Raw genomic sequence first — 23,053 nt, forward strand, 5'->3', positions numbered from 1 at the left:
TTATTCCTTTTGAGAAAAACCCCTCTCTTTTTTTTGGCAAATAGTAGCATATTCACAGTATTTTATAGATTTTTTTCTCTTTTTTTACTTCATAGATATCCAGTTTTTATGGACGAGCTTTCTTTTGGAATTAGAGCAGTTTAAATTGCTTTGGAATCTATGTAGACGTTATTGCCAACACTATTATTTTGTGAACTCTTCTAGGCTCTTCAGGAAGTTGAAGAGTTTTCTCTCTCTCTCTCTTTTTTTTTTAAAGTGGACGTTAAATGATTATGAAGTATTTTGTGGACTGTATTACTCAGGGTTCTACAGAGGAAACAGAACCAATTTGGGGGTGGGGGGAGAGGAAGAGAGAGATAGATTGATCCACCAGTTGTTTGATTTTAAGGAATTGGCTCATGCAATTGTTGGAGCTGTTAAGTCTGAAATATGTAGGGTAAGCCAGGAGGTTGGAAATTCAGGTAAGAGTTGATATTATAGGTTTTTTGTTTTTTTTTTTGCCACGCTGGGTCTTTGTTGTGGCATGCAGGTTCTTCTTTGCTGTAGTGTGCGGGCTTCTCTCGTTGTGGCATGCAGGCTTAGTTGCCCCGCAGCATTTGGGATCTTAGTTCCCCGACCAGGGATTGAATCTGCATTCCCTGCATTGGAAGGTGGATTCTTAACCATTGGACCACCAGGGAAGTCCCGATATTGTAGTTTTGAGGTTGATTTCCTTCTTCAAGAAACTTCAGTCTTTGCTCTTCAACTGATTGAATGAAGCCTACCCATATTTTGGAGGATAATGTGCTTTACTCGGGTGTACTGATTTAAATGTTAATCACACCTAAAAAGTACTTTCACAGTAACATCTAGATTGGTGTTTGTCCAAACAACTGGGTACCATAACCTAACCAAGTTGACACATAAAATTAACTGTCCCAGTGTATTCCTTGTCATTGTGGCATCCATACCCAACTCCTTAAACCATACTGAGTCTCAGATAAAGACAATGACAAGGTCATACCTCCTTGTAACATGATACAGCTATCCTGCATGCAGCTGAAAATGCACTAACCTTTTCCCCAGAAGGGGAAAAGTCCTTGGGTGATATTTACTTATCTCTTGGATATCCTGTAACTTAAATACTCTGATGTGAAGTTAACAATATTTAAATACTATGAATGTAAAGTCAATACATCTTATGTTATATGATAAGGGGATAAGAGAGAGAAGAAAACAAAGATATATGTGGAAATATAATCATAGCAAAATCATACAGGTACTTTTGCTTATTCAGGAATCAGACTTACAAGTTTCAAAGTAGTTACTTTTCTGACTTGTAAGAGCAGAATGCTTCATTCTCCCCATGGGTTATTCTTAAGTGTTAGGTATTGCTTACCAACCACCTTGCATGTACAACTCAGTGCAGCTTTCTTCACAGTTTATCTTGTTGACTGTTACCCTTCATGAAATGATAAGAACTTTATTTCATTGTGACAAATGATCCTGAGAAGAAAGTTTAACCACTAATGCTGAGGATGGCTTGTAGTGGGAAATGGGAAAGTGCTAGTAAAGCAAGAAACTAGTGGGAAACTGAAAAGTTTTAATAAGGCAAGAAAATAGAAATTTTAAATAAATTTAAGAGTCAGCTGTTGAATTTGACAGTGGCTAGAATCTGTGATTTATATAAGACTACTCTATACTCATTCAGTAAATATTTGTTGAACGTCTAAAGTATGCCACCCATCAGGGATGTAGTGGTAAGATAGACAGGGTGTTTTGCTTTCATGGAGGTTACAGTATACTGGGGGAACCTAAGCAATAAACAGATAACTAAGAAGAATAACTGATAACTGAAAAGGGCTGGGCATAGGATTAAAATAAGAGTGATGTGATCACAGAGATAGAGTAGCTGCTTTAGATTTGAAGGTCAGGAAAAGCCTTCTTTTATAATTTAACATTTAATCTGAATGACAAGGAGCAGCCAGCCATGTGATGAGCAGGAGAGGAAGAATAATAAACACCTTGTCTTAGTGTTTACTACTAACATTACTTTCTCACGGTTGTGAGCTTTTTAATGATAGACAAAGATTTTTGGCTTCATCACATTATTAATCATCTCATGCATTTATATATGCAAAGATTATCCTACCGTTGTGTAACTCTTGTAGATAAATATAATTAACTCAGTAACTTGGCCGCAATTTGTACTCTTTGTTTTCCTTTGAATTTAAGTTAAAATTTTATTATATTTGTTTTTTGTTTGTGATTCCAGGGTGGTGTTATTACTTCTGACATGATTGAAATGATATTTTCCAATAGCCCAGAGCAACAGCTTTCAGCAACACAGAAATTCAGAAAACTGCTTTCAAAAGGTGAGTTCTGAATATGTTAAGTATATTTTTCATTTATTTACAAAGTATTACTTTCCCATAATCTGTTTTTCACACTACAGATAACTTGCTTTGGAGTATCTCTATCAACAGAATAAAAGGACACATACAGACATAGGTATATTATGAGCCATGGCTAATTTTTGAATTTCCTTTTTTATTTGTGTGATCTTACCAGGACCAGAAGGCAGCATTATTTTCATTTCTGAGGTATCTTATAAAAGATCTTAAAGTGATAAGAACAGTAGCAGTATTTCATGTTAATTCAAATTGAGAAATTCCACTCTTTTTTAAGAAAAACTTAAAATATCACTTGAAAGAGTAGTGATTGTTGATTCTAATGTTAGCAGTTTATCGCTGAAATTTAAGTATGGATTTATTGGTGGACAGGATAACTACCTTTTTGGTGTGCGTGTGTGTATAATTAGGGTAGAATGGGATATGATACTTCTTGTTATCTGGGCAAGTGAGAACTCTGGAACTCTGAGCCATATTAAAATGTTGATAGTAAATCAGCATTAAAACAGTTAACCACCCCCTCCCCCGCATAATAAGTTATGGTTGTTTGGAGTCATCAGTGATAAATTAATATATCCCTTGAGGTTAACTGGAAAGAAAACCTACTACCAGAGCAAAAAATAATTGCTTTTTGGATGACAACCTGTTAAAAATAGCTGAAGGCCATTATCATATTACCGTCCCCACCCTTCTAAAAATGTCTTATCTCTTTTCAGCATGCTGAGATGGGTTTCTCAGATAATGTGGTTTTCCAAGGTCTTTCAACACTCTGCTACTTTCCTGCATGTATTCTAGTTTGCCAGCCATTCCTCTTAAAATGTGATAATTAGAATACAGTACTCCAGATGCATTCTTATTACTCTAAGATGTGGTGGGAGATTGCCTTCATTGTCCTGAAACTATACATTCCAATAATGTACTCCAGGCTAGCATCATTTATTTTGGTTTATTTTGGTAGTCATGGCATAGTAATGTTTCATTGCATTTTCAGCGATCTATACTCCCTAGTACTTTTCTTTATGAACTGTTTTGAGGTTTCGTCTGTGAAGTCATGTGGATTTTTAAAAATTGCTTTAAAAAAATCTAAAAGCTGAATTTTGCTTTATCCCTGCTGTTTTATTGCCATTTTAGGCTTATTGTTATTCTTTCTATACGTTGTTTCTGTAATCTAGCACGTTAACTACTTCATTTTTATTGTCATCATCAAATTTATTTGTTGTGTTTATACGAATGGTTGATAAAAATGTTGAACCAGGCAAAGAACATGTCATTAGAGCTTGCTGCAAATTAACATTGAACCATTAGTCATCCCTTCCCAGTACAGGCCATTGACTTAGCTAAGAGTCCCTAGTAGTACTGTAATCCAGCTGCCATTTTTCTTGCGTAGCTACATGAATGTCATCAAAAACTTTGTCAAATGTCTTGCTGAAATTACAATGCTAATCGTTTAGGACATTTCTAATCTATTTGTCCAACAAGTTTCTATTGAATGATTTTATTTATAAGATACTCTGTTGTCATAAATGAAAAAGATTAATTTGGCAAGTCATTCTTAGTGAATTTCTGCTGACTCCTGCTTATCACTACAGCAGTAAAATTAGATCCTGCAAGCACAGAATCTCCTAATCCAGTTTCTTCGGACAATTTATGTTAAATAAAAAAGAGAGACTTAAAACCCATACACAGAAAAAGGGTTAGAAGGAAGTATACCAAAATAATAACAGTGGTTGTCTTTTGATGTTTTTCCCCATACTTTCTAAGTTTTCTAAAATAGTAGAGGCAGTAATTTTAAGAATTCTGCCCATCATATTTCCATGTTAAGGCTTCCCTTATTATGAAACCTTTTAAGCTACCCTAGTCTCAAAGTGACTGAACTCAGTTTTACATTTTTTTTTCTGTTTTGGATTTTCAATATGAAAGAGATGCTAAAAATGGAGGGAGGGATATTATGAAGTAAGTTTGAGCTTTATAAAGTCCTTGCCTTGAAATCAAAGGATTATTTTTCTTCTTTCCTTTTATTTTTATGGGGAGACAGAACCTAATCCTCCTATTGATGAAGTCATCAGCACACCAGGAGTAGTGGCCAGGTTTGTGGAGTTCCTCAAACGAAAAGAGAATTGTACATTGCAGGTGCGGACCATTTTCATTTCTTGCCTCATATCTTAATTCCCTTTACAGAGTTACATTTTGTATTCAGATTTGTTACTTATTTTAATCTATATGAAGGGTTAGTTTTTTGATACTGATGTTCCTGACAACCACATTGCAAGCTGCTTTGATAGCTTTGTTAACATCCAGGCTCTTGGTTTTACTCTTTAAAATTCTTGTTACTTTTTATTTTATGATGACTCTGGATCATACTTACCTGGTAGGGAATTGTTTGCAGTAGAGGAGCCATTATAAGGACCTAAGTGTGGACTATGTAAAATTTGGTTCTGAAGGATTTTTAGATTGTACTTGTTGGGTTTCTCAGGGCTGTGTAACATGGGCTAGATCAGAGACTCACTGATCCCCAAACCTGGTACTAATTAATCCTTCCCCTGCACCCCCGGCCCCACCCCAAAAGAGCTGACAAGGATGTAGCCTTGTTGGGAATGTGTGTGCTTTCTCCTATGTTAGTTTACTGTATTAGTACTGTTGTATAGGGGTTCCAAGAGAAAATTCTACAGCTTCTGGATTAGATAATTTTTACAGCAAAAAGAACCAACTATCAACTGACTCTCATCTTGGGAGTTATCTAGAAATTTAAAAATACTATATTGTTCCTGAATAAAGTTGGATCTTAAGTAAACTAGTAATTAAGTAATTCAGTAGCTAGACTTCCTTGGAGTAACCAACTGAATCAATTTCTGAGTTATTCTTTAACAAATACCTGTAATTCCTAAATTCTCACTTGTAGGATCTAATCTGAGTGGCTCAGGCCCTTTAGAAAGATTCTGTAACTATAAAGATTGGTTAGGTCCTACATAGATTACAAAATGGGGTTATTTTTCCAAGTAAATATTTGCTAATAACAAGTTAATCATAAAGATAACTTTCACCGCCATGTTTACCTTTGCCTTACTCTAAGGGTGTAATAAGGACTGGGGCATCTTTATAAGTATAAGTAACAGCTCCTCTCCCCAGGTTCCTTACTGTCCAGAGCATTATTGATAATTCATAAGACTTGATGCTTTGTCTTGATATTTTCTCTCCTTTCCTCCCATCCCATCCTTCTCTCTCTTTTACTCTCTTTGTTGCGGTGATGAGTTCCTTCCAGAGGAAAAACAGGAAGTCCAGAAAAGGTAGAGTACTTCAGTGTCCCATCAGTTTTTCTTCTCCAGTTTGACATTTACTAATCCCCAAGTTCATTTGAATTAAGATTCTGTTTTGTTGGCTGCTTCCTGGATTGTAATTCTGGTCCCCATCTAAGGCCAGGATCACCAGACACCTGGAAAATAATCAGGTTCACCTAGAGAGCAAAGAAAGAGGACTTTTCTCAGAAAAAAAGGAAATCCAGACAACCAAGACTGCAGAGAACAGAGCCTGAGCCCCTTAAGCAACCTGTCAAGAGAACCAGAGGGACCAAATGAAGAGCCTTACTGCAGTTTATCATTTGAAAAGCTTTGTAGGAAGAGGGAGGTAGGGAAAATTTATCATTTTGTTCATGTGGAAGTATGTTTCTATCCTGTCTCTGACAATGAGAGTAATTCAGAGATATTAAATTTACGTCTGGACTTAGCAGTTTTTAGTAGGTGGTTGCAGAGGTCCAGTTCCTTAATGTGTTAAAGGAAGATGGTATAACTTTCTAGTCCTAAAAAGAAAAATGTCAGAGAATTTGGTCTTTCCCCATCCCCACCTTCTCCAGTATTCCCTAAAGAGCACAGTATATTCTCTCAGGCAGTGCCCTCTCCTGGCTAACACTTGTAAATTCTACATCATTTTTGATTTTGTAATCCTAGAGTTTGTATCTTAACACATCTGAAGATGAAAGCCTTCAGAAATCTCTAATTTGCTTCTATCAGAATTCTCAGATTCCACCCTTGTGCAGCCTAACTAATAATTAGGCTGAAAGATTGAGAAATGATTCCTCTGGAAGCGACCACCTCGTGATTTTCACCTTAGCGATCCAAAGACTCTAGAGATAATGAACCTGTTTATTATATAAAGGTCATCATCCCCAGCTTTTCTTCTGTGTGCCTTTAAGCACAATATGGTGTTCTTTCTCCAGAGTGACTAATGGGTACCCTTGACTACCCCAGAAGCAGGAGGAGCAAATATATTGATGGAGACCTTAGAGCCAGGAGACTTCATTGTTAAATAATTAGACGTGCTCTGGGAAGCTTGGAGGGTATTCCTTCCTCTGTCTTCTTGGAGAGCGCTAGGATGTGAGTTATCCATGATATTCCTACCTGCTTATTAGAAGTTTGAATAGTGTGTCTTTGGAATGGGGTGTTTGCCATTTCTCTTCTAGAAAGAGAGTAATAATATGTAGTCATGATAGCTAAACTCAATAATAAATCACTGGACAAACTTATTCCCTTCATTCCATACATAAAGAACTGTGAATCCTAGTGAAGGGCTTCTTCACTTTCTTTCTGGCTTTCCTTATCAGTGGGATACTGCAAACCAGGGAGATAAAAATGCCTGCTTTTGGCAGTGCTACCTAGATACTCACTTGCCCTCAAATGAGATGAATATGGGTGGAATCTAGGACTTTGGAAGCCGACTCTGCCGTTTAACTAACAGCATTCTCAAACACAGTGACATGTAGGCCTCAGCCATACATGAGAGCCTTGACATGAGATTGGTCTGCCTTATGGTGTATTCCCTGGGCCCACTTGGTTTGTTTTTTTTGAGTCCAGGTCCAACATCTTTGTACTGTCCTTTGCAGTGCTGAGATGGTGTATTCCCAAACCTTCTTATAGAAGCTTATAAAAATAGCTAGAAATAAGTAAATTGCTTCCTAGTTCCAGTCATTAAACAGATACTCCTCTTCAAGTTGTAAATTTTAATTAAATTGGTTTAGTTTTCCCATTTCTACCTTTCTTGTCCACACTAAAAGCTTAATGTGGTAAACTGCAGTTAAGCCTTCATCTTCCTATGTTTTTTCCCCATCTTCATTGATCCTTCTACCTATCTTAAAAGGTTGCTCAGATGACTCAGGCACTGTTCTCTGCAGAGTTTGATATCTGGATTTATTTTTCTGATGTGAGCCTCTCTTTTCACTTGCTCTCCAGGTGAGCCTGGCATTTGCTAGGAACCAGAGTGGAACCGGCAAAGTGGCCAGCAACAGAGTCCTGATCCAAATGGAGAAAGGGAACCAGGCGTACTTCAACCTGGAGTGGGAAACTTGATAGGAGGTCAGAAGTACTTCAGTTTTGGATTCTCATTTTCCTTACTTTAAGGAACTGAGCACCAGAAGGTAGAGATTGAGAAAGGAAAAAGAGAACATACCAAAATCTTCAGCGTGCCCTTCAGATTTCAGTTGTAGCCTTATTTAGAAAGTTCTGGACAGTGAAAAATAATAGTGGAATTACAATTTGTAAGCAATCACAGCTGCATGACAGGTTGTTTCCTTGCATGATGCCATTCTTGGAACACTAAGAATATAGTAGTTTAAAACAACAAAGAGGAGTAAAGATTATAATAATTTTGGGTACTACTTCAGGTGATACCATTTCTTAAGTTTTTTTCATTTCATCTTGTTGCTGAGTTTTTCTTGAGTTACATGGTTACTTAAAGTACCTTTTCTGGCCATTTCTGTTATAACTTTATGCAATTGCTTTTGGTATCAACTCTGGACATTCCCATTTCACAACTCTCTTTCATGTTAAAATCTAGTCTGGGACCTGAGACGGAAATGTTCACCCCACTCAAAAAAATAAAGACTGCGATACCCAGTGAAAGAGAAACTACATAGTTCAAAGTACAACCAGTTTTTTTAAAACATACTTACATATTAAACACATTTGAAAGTTGCTTCTTCCAAGACTTTAATAGGGGTCTATATTCATGAGGAATTCTCAGTCTCTCTTTCTCTCTGCCTCTCTCTCTGTTTCTGTCTCTCTCTCTCTCTCCTCCCGCCTCCTTCTCATGTCACACATATACACATGGGTATAGAAAATTGCACAAATAGAGCTTGATAAGTTTTTACAAGGTAAACATCACAGTAATCAGTGCCGTGTGTGTGTGTGTGTGTGTGTTTGTGTGTTTTAATGCCTCATTAATCCATGAATATGATTTGAGTTTTCACTGGCCCTCTGGTTATAGTTATTCATCTACTTCTTTCCCTGGTAATGGCAAAACTACTTCCTGATTTCCATTCTTACCAAGAGAGACCTTGAATCTTGTTTGCATTCAGAGGTTATAATCATTATGTACTTCTTAGTGATAAACATAACTCTGGTACATTCTTCTTTTGCTGAGAAGTCCTAACTTCCGAGTTTCTTCCATTCATGTTCTGGCTATTATTTACTTATTCTCCATTCTCCTAATCATTGTCACTCTATTTTGTTTTGCTTCTCCATTTTATTCATTTCAGTGGCATCTGGAAATCTCTCTTTTTCTGGGAGACCTTTGGGGCTAAACCTCATCAGACAAACAGCAGTTTGACTTCTGTTAGCAATTATTATTCTAATTTCTTCTCATTGATAACTCTTTAATATATCCTTTATCTACTCAGTTTATTGTCACCATTTCTTTTGCATCAAAATCTCACTGCAAACCTTTTTCTCTTTGATATAGATTGCTATGTATGCTGATCTTATTCATTCTTCACAGGTTGCTTTTCCTCAAAGTTTTCATTTTTTTGACATGGTCTCAGATGCTGATGACTCTCTGTTGAACTTTGAGCCTTTCTTCTTGTAGGAAAGTTTGCTTTTGTACCCACTTCATAGTTCATTTTCCTAGTAAGCAAAAGAAGCTACATTTTAGGTGAACTGTGTTTTCCTTTTAGCATACCCTAAATAATAAATAATAACCCTAAATAATCTGTCATATCATTATTTGAAATTTCTTGCCCTAGATACCAAAACTGCAAGCAATTGGAAGACTCTTGTCAGTGTTACAGGTGTGTTTCAGAGAGGAAACTATGGTCGGGGCCATAAGCCTACTAGATTAGGAGGCTGTAATCTAGCTCTCTTTGACTGGCATTACTCAAATGATTAGTGATCATTGGATCTTTTTCTGATAGTTTCCTCATTCATAAACTAGAAAAGCCAGGCTTCTCTGGGTTGTTGTAAGGAACACCTGAGAGTATGTGAATAATGCTTTGAAAGTATAAAGTACTGTATAAATGTCAAGTTTCAATTCAGACAGACTGAAAAGGGTTTGTACATTGGTTTGAGTAGTAATTTAATTACAGAGGTGATATGAGTTTTTATTTTATGATACTCAGTGTTTAAAAGTCTCCTGAACTTCTCTTATAGCAAAGAGTTATCAGGCAAAAAAATGTTTGACTGTGGTGCTCCTAGTCTGGCCTCCCTGCTGCTGTAATATCAGTGTCCTAACTAGATATCAGACCACTTTATTTCACTTCTGTATATCAAATTTTAGGTTTCTTTGAATATCCCTTCTTTAAGTGTCTTCTGCTATAAATTTACTATCATTCATGTAGCTTTGGACTGGGCTAATCAGATTGTCTTCCCATTTCTTTCATTTTCCTGTACCCCAAGTGATTGATGATTCAGTTTTCCATATGACACCTGCCTTTCAATTGACCCCAAAGCTTAAAGGAGTCACAGCTCCATCTTTTGATGACTTTTTATTGATTTCTCATTCAAGGGGCATGTCACTGAATTTTTTTTCTTCCCCATATGTGCTTCATTAAAGAATATTAAATAGAAGACAGAACAGGAGAAGGAAACAAAACTAAAGTTTAATTAAGAACTCTAAATAGAATTGTAATGTAAGAGTTCATTCTTGGATTTTAAGAGGTCATTCTTGGATTTCATCATATTAGGCTAAAGAGTCAAGTTACTGTAGAGATGTGTAGAATTAATAACGTGCTGTATTTTTTGTTGGCCATAATTTCCTTCATACTGTTTACCAGTTTATCAACCTTTAAGAATGCTCTTTTTAAAAAAGTCTTACCTCTGTGCCTTGGTTTGGAGACTTCTCATTTATTGGAAGCTCTTATGCTCTGAAGTTGCCATTTCTGTTAGTTGTATGCCCGTTAACTCCTTTCGGACTACTTATCATTTCAGTTGTCTTCTGCCTGTATTTTTCACTCTGCCTGTATTTTACAGTCTGCCTGTATTTTACACATTTTACAGTTTTATTCTTTCGCCATTTCACCTGCCCATTTTATAGAAATTATTTAATTTTATTTTTATTAGATAATAAACATGGTTTAAGGCCAAAAGGTACATAAAGGCTTTACTGTAAGTGCCTATCCTTCCCATACTTGTTTCCCATTCACCTCGAGCTCTCTATGTAAGTGACAAGTATTTACAGTTTATTGTGACTCCTTCAAGAGATATTCTGTGCAATAAGTAAATTGATGCATATATTCCTTCTTATTTGGAAAATACAGTATGGTACCATATTAATGTACATTGTTTTTCTTTTTCCTCCATTTATGTCTTGGGAGATCATTCCATGTCAGTATATGAAGCACTCCCTCATTCTTCTTACGGTCTCATGTCAGCTCTGCCTTGATCTGAAATTTTAGACACCCTGAGTATTCCTCTAGGCTAAGGTTATTTCCTCAGGAATTCTTCATTTAAAATTAATATAGTATTTACCTGATAGATTATGTGTAAATAATGATCTCAGATTCTTTTCTTCATGCACAGAAAACCTTATTGTTATAAGTAAACAAGCTATTAAATTCTAATAAGATAATGAAATTATTTTTATCTTTATAGTTTGAGTCAGCTTGGGTACTGACAAATATTGCTTCAGGAAATTCTCTTCAGACCCGGATTGTGATTCAGGCAGGAGCTGTGCCTATCTTCATAGAGTTGCTCAGCTCAGAGTTTGAAGATGTCCAGGAGCAGGTAAAAATTGAAACAAGTAAAGAGAAGCAGGTCAAAGAATACAATTTTTCCCTTCAGTCTTATATTCAGAATCTCAGTTTTACTGCTTGGATATGACAATCCATGGTTCATCACAGGGAGTGTTCTAGAAATCTAAACTTAACCAAAATAGAAAATTTCATAGTTAATATAGGCAGAATTTCTCCTAGAAACATAAAACCATTTTTCCCTTCCAACCCTGAAATTCTTTAAGTCCCATAGATACACATTTTAGACCATGTAAACAGTTGCTGAGTTTTTTCTTATAGTAATCTCTAGTGTTGATTGACATAGCAAGTCTTTGCCACTTTTGTGCAGAAAATCACTTAGAAAACATGAAATTTTAATTACCGTAAAGTTTGTCAAATTCATAAATATAAATCATTACTAAATGAATATGACTTTCTTCTACAGCTTTATTGAGGTATAATCAACCTACAGTAAACTGCATATGGTTAAAGTGTATAATATGATAAGTTTTGACATACGTATATATCCATGAAACTGTCATTACAGTCAAGATAATTAATATATCCATCATCCCCAAAAGTTGAGTAAAGTTTTCTGCATTTTGGTTGCTCTTAAATTCCTGGCTCACTGTTTTCTTTTGTAAGCAAGCTTAAAATACATTTGTAATCAGCTGAGTAAGCCATTTGGATCTCTGCTATGTTCCAATGGCTGTATGGAATGTTACTTAAGGGTAGGGCCCCCTAAGATTAAGAATATGTTTAAGGGGCTTCCCTGGTGGCGCAGTGGTTGAGAGTCCGCCTGCCAATGCAGGGGACGCGGGTTTGTGCCCTGGTCTGGGAGGATCCCACATGCTGTGGAGCGGCTGGGCCCGTGAGCCATGGCTACTGAGCCTGTGCTTCCGGAGCCTGTGCTCTGCAACGGGAGAGGCCACAACAGTGAGAGGCCCGTGTACCACAAAAAAAAAAAAAAAGAATATGTATAAGAACTGGTACCTCCTTTTAATAAGTTTACTCCCATGAGTATTCACATGTATACTTATATAATAGTATTGATCTTCTTCCACCAATCCCACAACTATTTCATTTGACTCCCTGTTGAGTGAACTTAGGGGTTTTAGTAGTTAATGTCCATGTATAATATGTTGATTAACTACTGTATAATTCTGTAAAGAGTTATTGTGATATGTTGGCATCTTTTTTGAAAGAATTATGAGAAAATTAAACTCTACAGCCTGTCATTAATGAATAATTCTTTCACAGGCAGTCTGGGCTCTTGGCAACATTGCTGGAGATAGTACCATGTGCAGGGACTATGTTTTAGACTGCAATATTCTTCCCCCTCTGCTGCAGTAAGTTTCTTTTTCTTTTTTTCTTTTCTTTTTTTTTTTTTTGTGAGTAATAAAAATACGGGAAGTTCCTCAGAAAGCAGTGCATCTTTGGAAATCATTTTGGATTTCCTAGTGTTACTTTTCATTACAGATATTTTCTTACTAACTTGTTCAGATCATTTCCTTGGGCATCCTATCTTATTCAAGTGCCAAAATTTTGAATTCCTTGTGTTAGAATTAATTAAGCTTTATTGTTGTAGAGAAGAGCTGTTTGAAGACATCTGTTTATCAATAGCATTAAGTGGTTAAATATTTATATTATGCCATCAGAGAATTAATGCCCATTATATCACTTACCATTGCATCATTATGCTTATAGGTTATTTTCAAAGCAAAACCGCCTGACCATGACCCGGAATGCAGTATGGGCTTTGTCTAATCTCTGTAGAGGAAAAAGTCCCCCTCCAGAATTTGCAAAGGTAAGGATTACGCTTGTGGGAAATTGGCAGAAAAAGTACAGTTAAAAGAGTCTAAGAGGGCTTCCCTGGTGGCGCAGTGATTGAGAGTCCGCCTGCGGATGCAGGGGACACGGGTTTGTGCCCCGGTCCGGGAAGATCCCACATGCCGTGGAGCTGCTGGGCCCATGAGCCATGGCTGCTGAGCCTGCACGTCCGGAGCCTGTGCTCTGCAATGGGAAGAGTCTAAGAACCAATATTAATGTGAATAGAAAGAGAATAATTTGTTTCTAGAAAAATAGGTCTTTTTATTTTTGTTTGAATTTGAAATAAATTTTCACTGCCTTTAAAAAGTTCTGAATTACTCTTAAAACATGACATTTTTTGTTTGTAACAAAGTATCTAAAATGCAGAATTTCCTAGCTTTAACACTTAGGAAAATTCCTTTACCTCTCTGATCCACAGAGTGTTTTGACAAGGAATCTCACTCTGAGAATTGGTATATGTTAAACTTTGCTCTTTGAAATTGTTTTCCTTGGGCTCTGACTACCTCATCAAAGTAAACTGCAGGGTTATTGACAGCATTCCCAAAGATGGAAATGTCACTTGGCCACTTACTGCTCCATCTTCAGAAGTATTAATCACACCAGAAGTCACCAGGTGTGTGCCTGGTGGCTTTCTGGAGTTTCCCCCCTCATTTCTTGCTTTTTTTCTGTTGAATTTCATAATCATATCATCTTCCCTTTATAGGTTTCCCCCTGTCTGAATGTGCTTTCCTGGTTGCTGTTTGTCAGTGACACTGATGTACTGGCTGATGCCTGCTGGGCCCTCTCATATCTATCAGATGGACCCAATGATAAAATTCAAGCAGTCATTGATGCAGGAGTATGTAGGAGACTTGTGGAGCTGCTGATGTAAGATATCTTAAAGTGTGTCTGTTCTTTTGTCTCTCATATTAGTTTTCTAGTTGCTGATACTCAAATATTAATGCATTATACTGATTTATTGTGCTTTAGGCTACTGTCTTGTTACTTTTTTATACTCATGTCAAGTCTGTTTGATTGTTTTGAGGGTTATAAAGAACCTCTCATTCTGCTGTAAGCAGCCCTTTAGCAGAAACATTTGGAAAACTTTGATCTATGTAATTCTAGCTCATGATTAATGACCTGAGACCAACCACTGGATAGCAGAAGGCACACTGCCACTAAAAACGATCATTTTTCATCTTTTTGTCTCATTTAGAGCTTAACCTAGACTGGTGTCAGACTTTGAATTTTATTTTGCTATATCTCTTTGTGATGCCTTTCATTTATGAAGTGGAAGATTTACTGATGGCATAAATAATTTGAGACTGTATTAATCAAATTTTTAGAAAATAGTATCAAAGAAGAAAATTAAGAGTGATAACATAATGGGGAAATAGTATAATTAAAAGCCATGTGAAATTTATTGGAGTAAGTACAAAGTAGATGCAAGGAAACATTGCCCCAAAGATGACATGTGGAATGAATTAGATAGTATAATATATAGAATATAAAACTCTGGGGTTGTAAGACAGGAATAAAGACACAGACCTACTAGAGAATGGACTTGAGGATATGGGGAGGGGGAAGGGTAAGCTGTGACAAAGCGAGAGAGTGGTGTGGACATATATACACTACCAAACGTAAAATAGACAGCTAGTGGGAAGCAGCCGCATAGCACAGGGAGATCATCTCGGTGTGTGACCACCTAGAGGGGTGGGATAGGGAGGGTGGGAGGGAGGGAGACGTAAGAGGGAAGAGATATGGGAATATATGTATATGTATAACTGATTCACTTTGTTATAAAGCAGAAACTAACACACCATTGTAAAGCAATTATACTCCAATAAAGATGTAAAACTGTATATTAAAAAAAAAACTCTGGGGTTATAGACTGGGTACAGATCAGCAGCATAATGCTGTTGTGAATTAAAAGCAATATAATGCTGGAGGACTCAGAAGTACATCATTCAGAATCTGGGAGAGTAACCTTTTGTACTCTTTAGTCTCTAGATTACTAAATATTTTAACCATTTCTTTTTAGTCATCGGATCTTAAATGTGGAGAAACTGGCACAGTTTTGAGAAGAGTGATCAATATCATTATAAGGGGAGAGAAAATAAGATATTTAGGGCTTTCCTGGTGGCGCAGTGGTTGGGAGTCCGCCTGCCGATGCAGGGGACGCGGGTTCGTGCCCCAGTCCGGGAGTATCCCACATGCCACGGAGCGGCTGGGCCCGTGAGCCATGGCCGCTGAGCCTGCACGTCCGGAGCCTGTGCTCCGCAACGCGAGAGGCCACAACAGTGAGAGGCCCGCGTACCGCAAAAAAAAAAAAAAAAAAAAAAGATATTTAAGGAAAGTTAAAGGATATTAACTTACTTAGCCTAAAATCAAGACTTAATATCTGTCTTCAGATATATAAAAGATTTGTGGAGGGGTTTTTCAGACCAGTAAGTCAGCTGAGGTTTAGTAGAAAGAGTCTACTATTTGAAGTATGAGGCCTGGCTTTCATTTTCAAGTTAGCTCAACTGTTGATATATTTTTATTCCTGTGAAAATTAAGTGATTTGTAAAACTTAAAAAAAGTGCTGTATAAATGTTACTATCTCTTTCCATTATCTCAGCAACCATAGAGACCAAGTAAAGAGGAAATGAAACCTGCATTAATGAATAAGAGGGAAAACTTGGACTCCAGGTGATTGAATACCTGGGAAGGGTTATTAGAACAGATTTGTAGTTTTTATCGAAAAGTACCAAACAAAAGGAAAGACAGCCTTTCTTGGGGACACCAAAAACATTTCCTCATCATGATAGGGTTCCTTTAATAACCACCATAGGTGCCTTTCTGCTCCAAGAACCGATCACATATTAATTTCTTTTGGGTTTCAGCCCTAAGGAAAAGAGATTAAAGATAGAACTGTTGGATATAACACATCTTTTTATGGTTGCAGGCATAATGATTATAAAGTGGTTTCTCCTGCTTTGCGAGCTGTGGGAAACATTGTCACAGGCGATGATATTCAGACACAGGTATGAATAAATGGTATCTCTTTCTTTTTTCTTTCAGAAATAGCAGATTGACCCCTCATGATTATGTTTCTGTTACAGTATTTAACTCACATGGGGAGAAATGATACTTTGTTTCATTAATGTTTGTTAAAAGTGTTGGCTTTGGCAACTACTTTCAATACCTTCACTATCTCTGTCTTGACCTATTGCTTTGTGGCAATTTTGGGTTCCCCTATGGTGTAACTTACCCTTTTGGTTCGGTTTATTTCCCACTACTTCTACTTGAAGGGGTTCTTGTGAACATCAGAAGCCTCTAGTAGCATCCTTTCTGTCATCTTCATCTTATCTTCCCTGATGGCTTCCTCCTTTTTGTACACGGTAAGTTTCCTATGTGAGAAGTATCTTCCCTCCTGGTTCTTGATGTCACCTTCTATTCCATTCAAATTTTATATCAAGATACATCACTCACAGTGGATTGTTATAGCCATTTTTCTTCTTGATCTCTCAGATGCATTGGCATCATCTTTAAAATTATCTTCCTAGGCTTCTGTGGTGTTGAAGTATTTTGGGTCTTCTGCCTCATTGACCATTTATTTCTCCTTAGCAAGTTCCTTTACCTGTTCTTTTCTGTTTATGGGATTATCCCCTGGAGGGGATTAGTTTTAGCCTTAGCTCTTCTTAGCCAGCTCTGACTTTCAGCAAGACATTTAATGTCTTCACTTTTCTAATCTCTAAAATTAGGAGACTGAATTTGTTCTCAGGTGTCTTCCAACTCTTAATATTTAACTTTAAATTTATTCTGTCCGCAAGGGAACTGGTGTACCTGGACCTCTGCTTATTTATGGTCCTGTCTCAGTGAATGGCCCCAACAGTTACCCAAGCCAAAAACCTGGACATTAGTTTGATTATTCCCTTTCTGCCACCTTTCTCATCAGTCACTAATGACTGCTATTTCTACTCATTCCTTGCAGTGCTTAGTTCAGACATTTCTTGTATCATTCCCATATCACTAGAAGGATGCTTGTAAAATGCAAATTTGATCGCGTCATTCTCTTAAAATCTTCTTATGGCCTCCTCTTGTCCTTGGACAGTGTTTAAGATCCTTTAAAATCTGGCACCTGTATAATGAAATGCTGTGCAACAGAATGAAGAAGGTAATAGGCATGTATATGGAAAGGTTTCTACGTTCTGTTGTTTAAAAAGAAAAACAAGGGGCCGAATAGTATGTAGGATATATTACTATTTGTGTAAAAAACGGGCAGGGAGGAGAGGAGAAGAAAACAATGTATGTTTTTGATTGTATTTGCATAAAATTTCTCAGGAAGCATACACAGGAAACTAATAACATTGGTTGTCTCTGTGGAGAACCAGGTAGCTGGGGTATAGGAATGGAAAGGAGGCTTTTAACTATATAGTCCTTTTTATTTTCTGAATTTTAAAACCATATTGGTATATTTGCTATTCAGAAAAAGTTTCTGTCTGCCCCCTCCCATGCCATACTCTGTGCTTTTGCCATGTTTGTTCTGCTGTATTAGCTATGATCACGCTCACTTCTGAGATTTAACACATGGCTTGCTTCCCTCTGCATGGAACATATGCTTCCATCCCCATCCCTGTTCTGACCAGTCCCTCACACAAATCCTCACTCTGCCACTAATGCCTTTTCATTCTTCAAGTCTTGGTATTAACATTTTCTCCAAGAAGCTGACTCTTAAATTAGGTGCTCCTTGTTTTGTTTCATCCATCATAGCACTTACCACACTGTATTGTAACTGTCTACTAGATTGTAAGCTTGTAGAGGTGGAACTGTGTCATTCTTGTTCATTTTTGTTGCTTCTACAATAGTCCCTGGCACAATATATAGAGACTCAAAAAATATTTACTGGGCTTCCCTGGTGGCGCAGTGGTTGAGAATCTGCCTGCCAATGCAGTGGACACAGGTTCGAGCCCTGGTCTGGGAAGATCCCACATGCCACGGAGCAGCTAGGCCCGTGAGCCACAACTACTGAGCCTGTGCGTCTGGAGCCTGTGCTCCCAACAAGAGAGGCCGCAATAGTGAGAGGCCCACGCACCGCGATGAAGAGTGGCCCCCGTTTGCCGCAACTAGAGAAAGCCCTTGCACAGAAACGAAGACCCAACACAGCCAAAAATAAATAAATAAATTAAAAAAAAAAATTTACTGAATAAATGAAGTTCTGAACCTATACATCTAGTTCCAACCTCTCTCAAGTTCCAGTCCCATGTCTCCAGTACCTGTCTCGCCTTCTCGTCTTGGTTTTTCCCATTTCAGTTAATGGTACAACTGTTCACCCAGTCTTGAAACTTTGCAGTCATATTTGGTGTCTCCATCTCTCACACTTTGTATAGCAAGTCAGCAGGTCTTAACTGATTCTTAGTGTTTCTGGATCCACATCTGATTACCTTAGTTTGGGCCCTGTTTTCTCACATGCAGGGGTTGTTGCTGTACCTATCTTATTCATCCTCCTGCTCTCCCAGGCATTTACCCCTCTCAGTGTATTCTTCCTAATAACAGCTTAATCTTTCCTAAAATAACTTTGTTCACATTATTTTCCTCCTAGAAACAATGCGCTTCTTTAATGCCTGTGAGATAAAGAACCATTTCAGCATTTTTTCATTTCTAACCCTTCTGTCTGCTGTGTCCTCCCTCTTCTTTGCTTATGAAATCCTGTCTGTGTTTCAAGGTGTTCCCCCACCACCCCCTCCCGTGAAGTGTTTTTTTCCTTACTACTCCTCCCCAGGTATTCTTTAACTTCCGACATGCTTATTTTCCACACCACATCTTTGGCATTTAAAAATGCTTTGTGATGTCTTTCACACTGTTATTTGGAAAGACTGTACCTGTTAAACAACAAGTTTTGTTATTTTTTGAGTTAATTTAATAGGCAAAAATCGGCTTCATTGTAATTTGCATTTCTTTTGTTACTTTGTGAGGTAATTTTCTATTAAAAATATAGTTTCTCTTACCAATTTACATATTAAAGACAGCAATGCTTTTTTCCATTACAAATACTTTTTCACATTGTGTGGTGTGCATTTTAATTTTCATATGAGTTTTTGACATGCAAAAATTTCTATTTGGTGAAATTTTAATTTTTCCCCTATAATTTCTTCTGTTGTTTTTATGCTTGGAAAGTCCTTCACTGTCCCCAAACCAGCTACTAACTAATATTTTCTTCTGCTTTATGGTTTCTTTTTTATATTTACTCTTTAAATAAGTTGCAGATTTATTTTACTGTTTGGGGTTAAGAATTGATTTTTAAAATATTTTCAACTAGTTGCCCCTTATTCTAATACCATCTATTAAATAAGACTGCCAGTCATTGGAGAAAGAAAGGATTAATCTTATTACATACTTATTAATTCTTTATAAATACTTGTATTTATTTCTAGACTAGATATCCTATTCTTTTGTTCAGTGATTGATTCTTGAGCCTGTCACATATTATTTTAATCATTATAACTTTATGATTTTAGTTTCTGGTAGAGTAGATCTCTTTGTTCATGTATATTTGTCATGTATATCATCCTCACCTTTGTAAGCTGTTTGATAGCTGGGGGCATATACTTTTAATCTTTGTATCCTATAAAGCACCTGGTATACTTAACTAAGCATGTATTGATTCCTTGACTTCCAGGTAGAGAATTATCAGAAGACTTAAAAATCTGAGACCACTTATGAATTTCTGGCCACTTGATACATTTACCCAAAAGACATTTTCATATGCTATAGGCATAGGAAAGTGAATAAGGCATATTGTGCCATATTAAATATGTTTAGCAGTTGTGAGTGTATATAATGAAACTGCTTTGATAATCTTAGAAATGAATTCTTATTAGCAGTGAGTACTTTTATACATATACAAAGTTATTTCTAAAATTTCAAGGAGAGATGTTATTTCTTTGTATTTTCCGAAAATAAAGTCTTTGAGTTAAAGGTTTACTTCAGTTTGGATTAACACAATAAGTAAAATTTTCAAACTTTTTTCTTTAGGTAATTTTGAATTGCTCAGCTCTGCAGAGTTTATTGCATTTGCTGAGTAGCCCAAAGGAGTCTATCAAAAAGGAAGCATGTTGGACAATATCTAACATCACAGCTGGAAATAGGGCACAGATCCAGGTAATCTCATAGCACCTGTCTTTTGTTCTGTATTTTTATTAGTTAAGGTTTTTTTTCAGTCAGCCTTTAAAGTATGTATAATTTTTCATTATTGCCTTGGAGAACACTAATTTCCAATGTTGTCATATTTAGTCTACTTCTTACTTTTTTTATCCAACATTATAGAGGTTAAATCTTTTGAAACTTACACTTAGGCCTTGGTTTTTTCTCTTTGCCTTTAATATTTGATGATTTGTCAAGATCTGAGACAAGATCTGTATTTTCAAAATGTTTTGATGGACTTTACGCTGAACAGATTGGCTTTACTCTTGCCAAATAAAATATTTCTTTTCTGGGCTTCCCTGGTGGCGCAGTGGTTGAGAGTCCGCCTGCCGATGCAGGGGACACAGGTTCGTGTCCCGGTCCGGGAAGATCCCACACGCCGTGGAGCGGCTGGGCCCGTGAGCCATGGCCGCTGAGCCTGCACATCCGGAGCCTGTGCTCCTCAACGGGAGAGGCCACAACAGTGAGAAGCCCGCGTACTGCAAAAAAAAAAAAAAAATTTCTTTTCTAGTGGACCCATATGTTGGATTGCTTCAATTTTTCATGACTCTTTGGGGACCCAGTTTTCTCTAAATGGTTATCTGCCCTTTACTTTTGTCCTTGTATTAGTGGGAGAGTAATCGAAGTGAAAGGCTAAGCCATAGGCCAAATGGTTCAGAATAAGCCATGAGAAAGGCTGGAATAATGAGTTGGAAAAGATATACCATAGACTTATGGGACTTTGAGCTCAGTGGAATCATAGAGGTCATCTAACCCAACATTCTCAATTAAAGATGAAACTGAAGCTCAGAGAAATAAAATGATTTGCTCAAGGATACCTCTAGTAAATGACAGGACCAAGATGAAGCACCTTTCCACTAAATTTTACTGACTTCCTTCAGTGGTGTAATAGAAAGAGTTCTTGACCAGGAAAGCATGGTTAGTCATCCCCAGGAAGGTGTCAGGGACTGAGATTGATAACTGTGGCATTTTATAGCATGCATCAGGGTGATTTCAGCTGCACTTTATTGTCTGCTACCACCAGGCTCTCATATAGAATTCCTCAGTTTTTTGATAAATGAAATGATATGAACCCATTTTAGGTTCTAGAGCTAAGGAGAAACATGAAGAAAGCAATTTGAGGAAGACTTCTTTAATATATGAGAGGGATTGAGTAAAAGTACTCTGTCTAAAGGCTATTCTGGTAATCTGTGTGGGAGGTGGTGGCTTGGAATAGAATGGTGGCAGTGCTGAAGGAAAGGAAAAGATGGACTTAGGACGTTCTGAATTGAGAATGTAAAGGAGACTTGGTGACTGATTGAATTTAGAATGAATAAATAAATAAATAAATATAAAAACAGCCTTTGTAAACTAGAGAGGTTTGAAAGGAGACCTGATACAAAGAGCAGATGATATGTTTAAGGTGGTTAGCAGATGTTAAGTCAGCTGTCAGCCACCTTGGGCTGGGGCCCCAGTGAGAAATGTGGATTGGAGAGGTAGAGCACACATGTGAGTGGATGCTATGAGAGAAATGAGAATGGCAGAGGAAAAGAAAGAAGATTGAACTTTTATAATTTGTTATAGTGAGTGGAACAAGAGAGAAAAATAAAAGAGAAAAGAACCCAGGTAGAAAACTAGGAGATTACAAGGTCACAAACTCCAGGGAGGATGTTGTTAGTGATACTAAGTATAGCCAAAAGGTTAAGGATAATGAGGAGTTAAACTCCTTCCAGTTTATTTATTTATTTTTTGCGGTACGCGGGCCTCTCACTGCTGTGGCCTCTCCCGTTGCGGAGCACAGGCTCCAGACACACAGGCTCCAGACGCACAGGCTCCAGACGTGCAGGCTCAGCGGCCATGGCTCACGGGCCCAGCTGCTCCGCGGCATGTGGGATCTTCCCGGACTGGGTCACGAACCTGTGTCCCCTGCATCGGCAGGCGGACTCTCAACCACTGCACCACCAGGGAAGCCCCAGTTTATTTTTAACAGGGGAAGGGTGTCATTAGTGAAGCTAGCTGAAAAGTTATAATTAGTGTCATGAACAGTTTTACAACTCTTGTAATTTCCCTTTCCGTTTAATTTTTTCATTCCAGACTGTGATAGATGCCAACATTTTCCCAGCCCTCATTAGTATATTACAAACTGCTGAGTTTCGGACAAGGAAAGAAGCAGCTTGGGCCATCACAAATGCAACTTCTGGAGGATCAGCTGAACAGATCAAGTAAGTACTAGCCAAGTAGTATCTTGTAAATTAAAGGAAAATTACTGTCTCCCAATTAAGAATGCTCAACTCTAGCCTCTTGGAAGATTGTTCTCAGTTTCATAATTAGACTCAAGCGTATATTTGATTCCTTATATCGCTCCCATTCTCTGTTGCTGAAGATAATTCTGGGATGTGAGAGGGTTTGAGGTTTGAGGTTTGAGGTTTGAGGTTTGAGGCGATTGAAATACTTATAGGGGTGGCTTGAGCCTACTCTCAAGCTGCTTGATCAAAAACATCTTGGGTAGTCTAGAAGGTTACTTGTAGAATTCTTAGAGTCTAACTTTAATAGCTAACTCTTGCTATTTCTAGTTTAGATGTCTTAATAGTAGAATTGGACAGACTTGAAAGAGATGTATTGATATGCCTTAAAATAAAGTGCCAAATTTAGTAGAGGCAGGTCTCCTAAAGGACTATGTTATTCAGTAAAGGGAGAGGTCTGTGTATTAGCTTGAGACTTA

At 37.4% G+C, this 23,053-nt stretch overlaps 1 protein-coding gene across 1 annotated transcript in view; it reads left to right on the forward strand.

Moving 5' to 3' along the window:
* KPNA1 (karyopherin subunit alpha 1) overlaps positions 1 to 23,053 on the forward strand; it is a 73,762-nt gene that overhangs the window by 40,401 nt on the left and 10,308 nt on the right. Inside the window, exons 4-12 of the mRNA XM_060150486.1 lie at positions 2,255 to 2,354; positions 4,426 to 4,520; positions 11,240 to 11,371; positions 12,619 to 12,707; positions 13,066 to 13,165; positions 13,892 to 14,055; positions 16,115 to 16,193; positions 20,185 to 20,310; positions 22,426 to 22,553. Of these exons, the coding sequence (XP_060006469.1) occupies positions 2,255 to 2,354; positions 4,426 to 4,520; positions 11,240 to 11,371; positions 12,619 to 12,707; positions 13,066 to 13,165; positions 13,892 to 14,055; positions 16,115 to 16,193; positions 20,185 to 20,310; positions 22,426 to 22,553 (1,013 nt within the window). The remainder of the gene's footprint in view (positions 1 to 2,254; positions 2,355 to 4,425; positions 4,521 to 11,239; positions 11,372 to 12,618; positions 12,708 to 13,065; positions 13,166 to 13,891; positions 14,056 to 16,114; positions 16,194 to 20,184; positions 20,311 to 22,425; positions 22,554 to 23,053) is intronic.

The sequence above is a fragment of the Lagenorhynchus albirostris genome, chromosome 5 (assembly GCF_949774975.1).
Source record: "Lagenorhynchus albirostris chromosome 5, mLagAlb1.1, whole genome shotgun sequence".
Taxonomy (NCBI): domain Eukaryota; kingdom Metazoa; phylum Chordata; class Mammalia; order Artiodactyla; family Delphinidae; genus Lagenorhynchus; species Lagenorhynchus albirostris.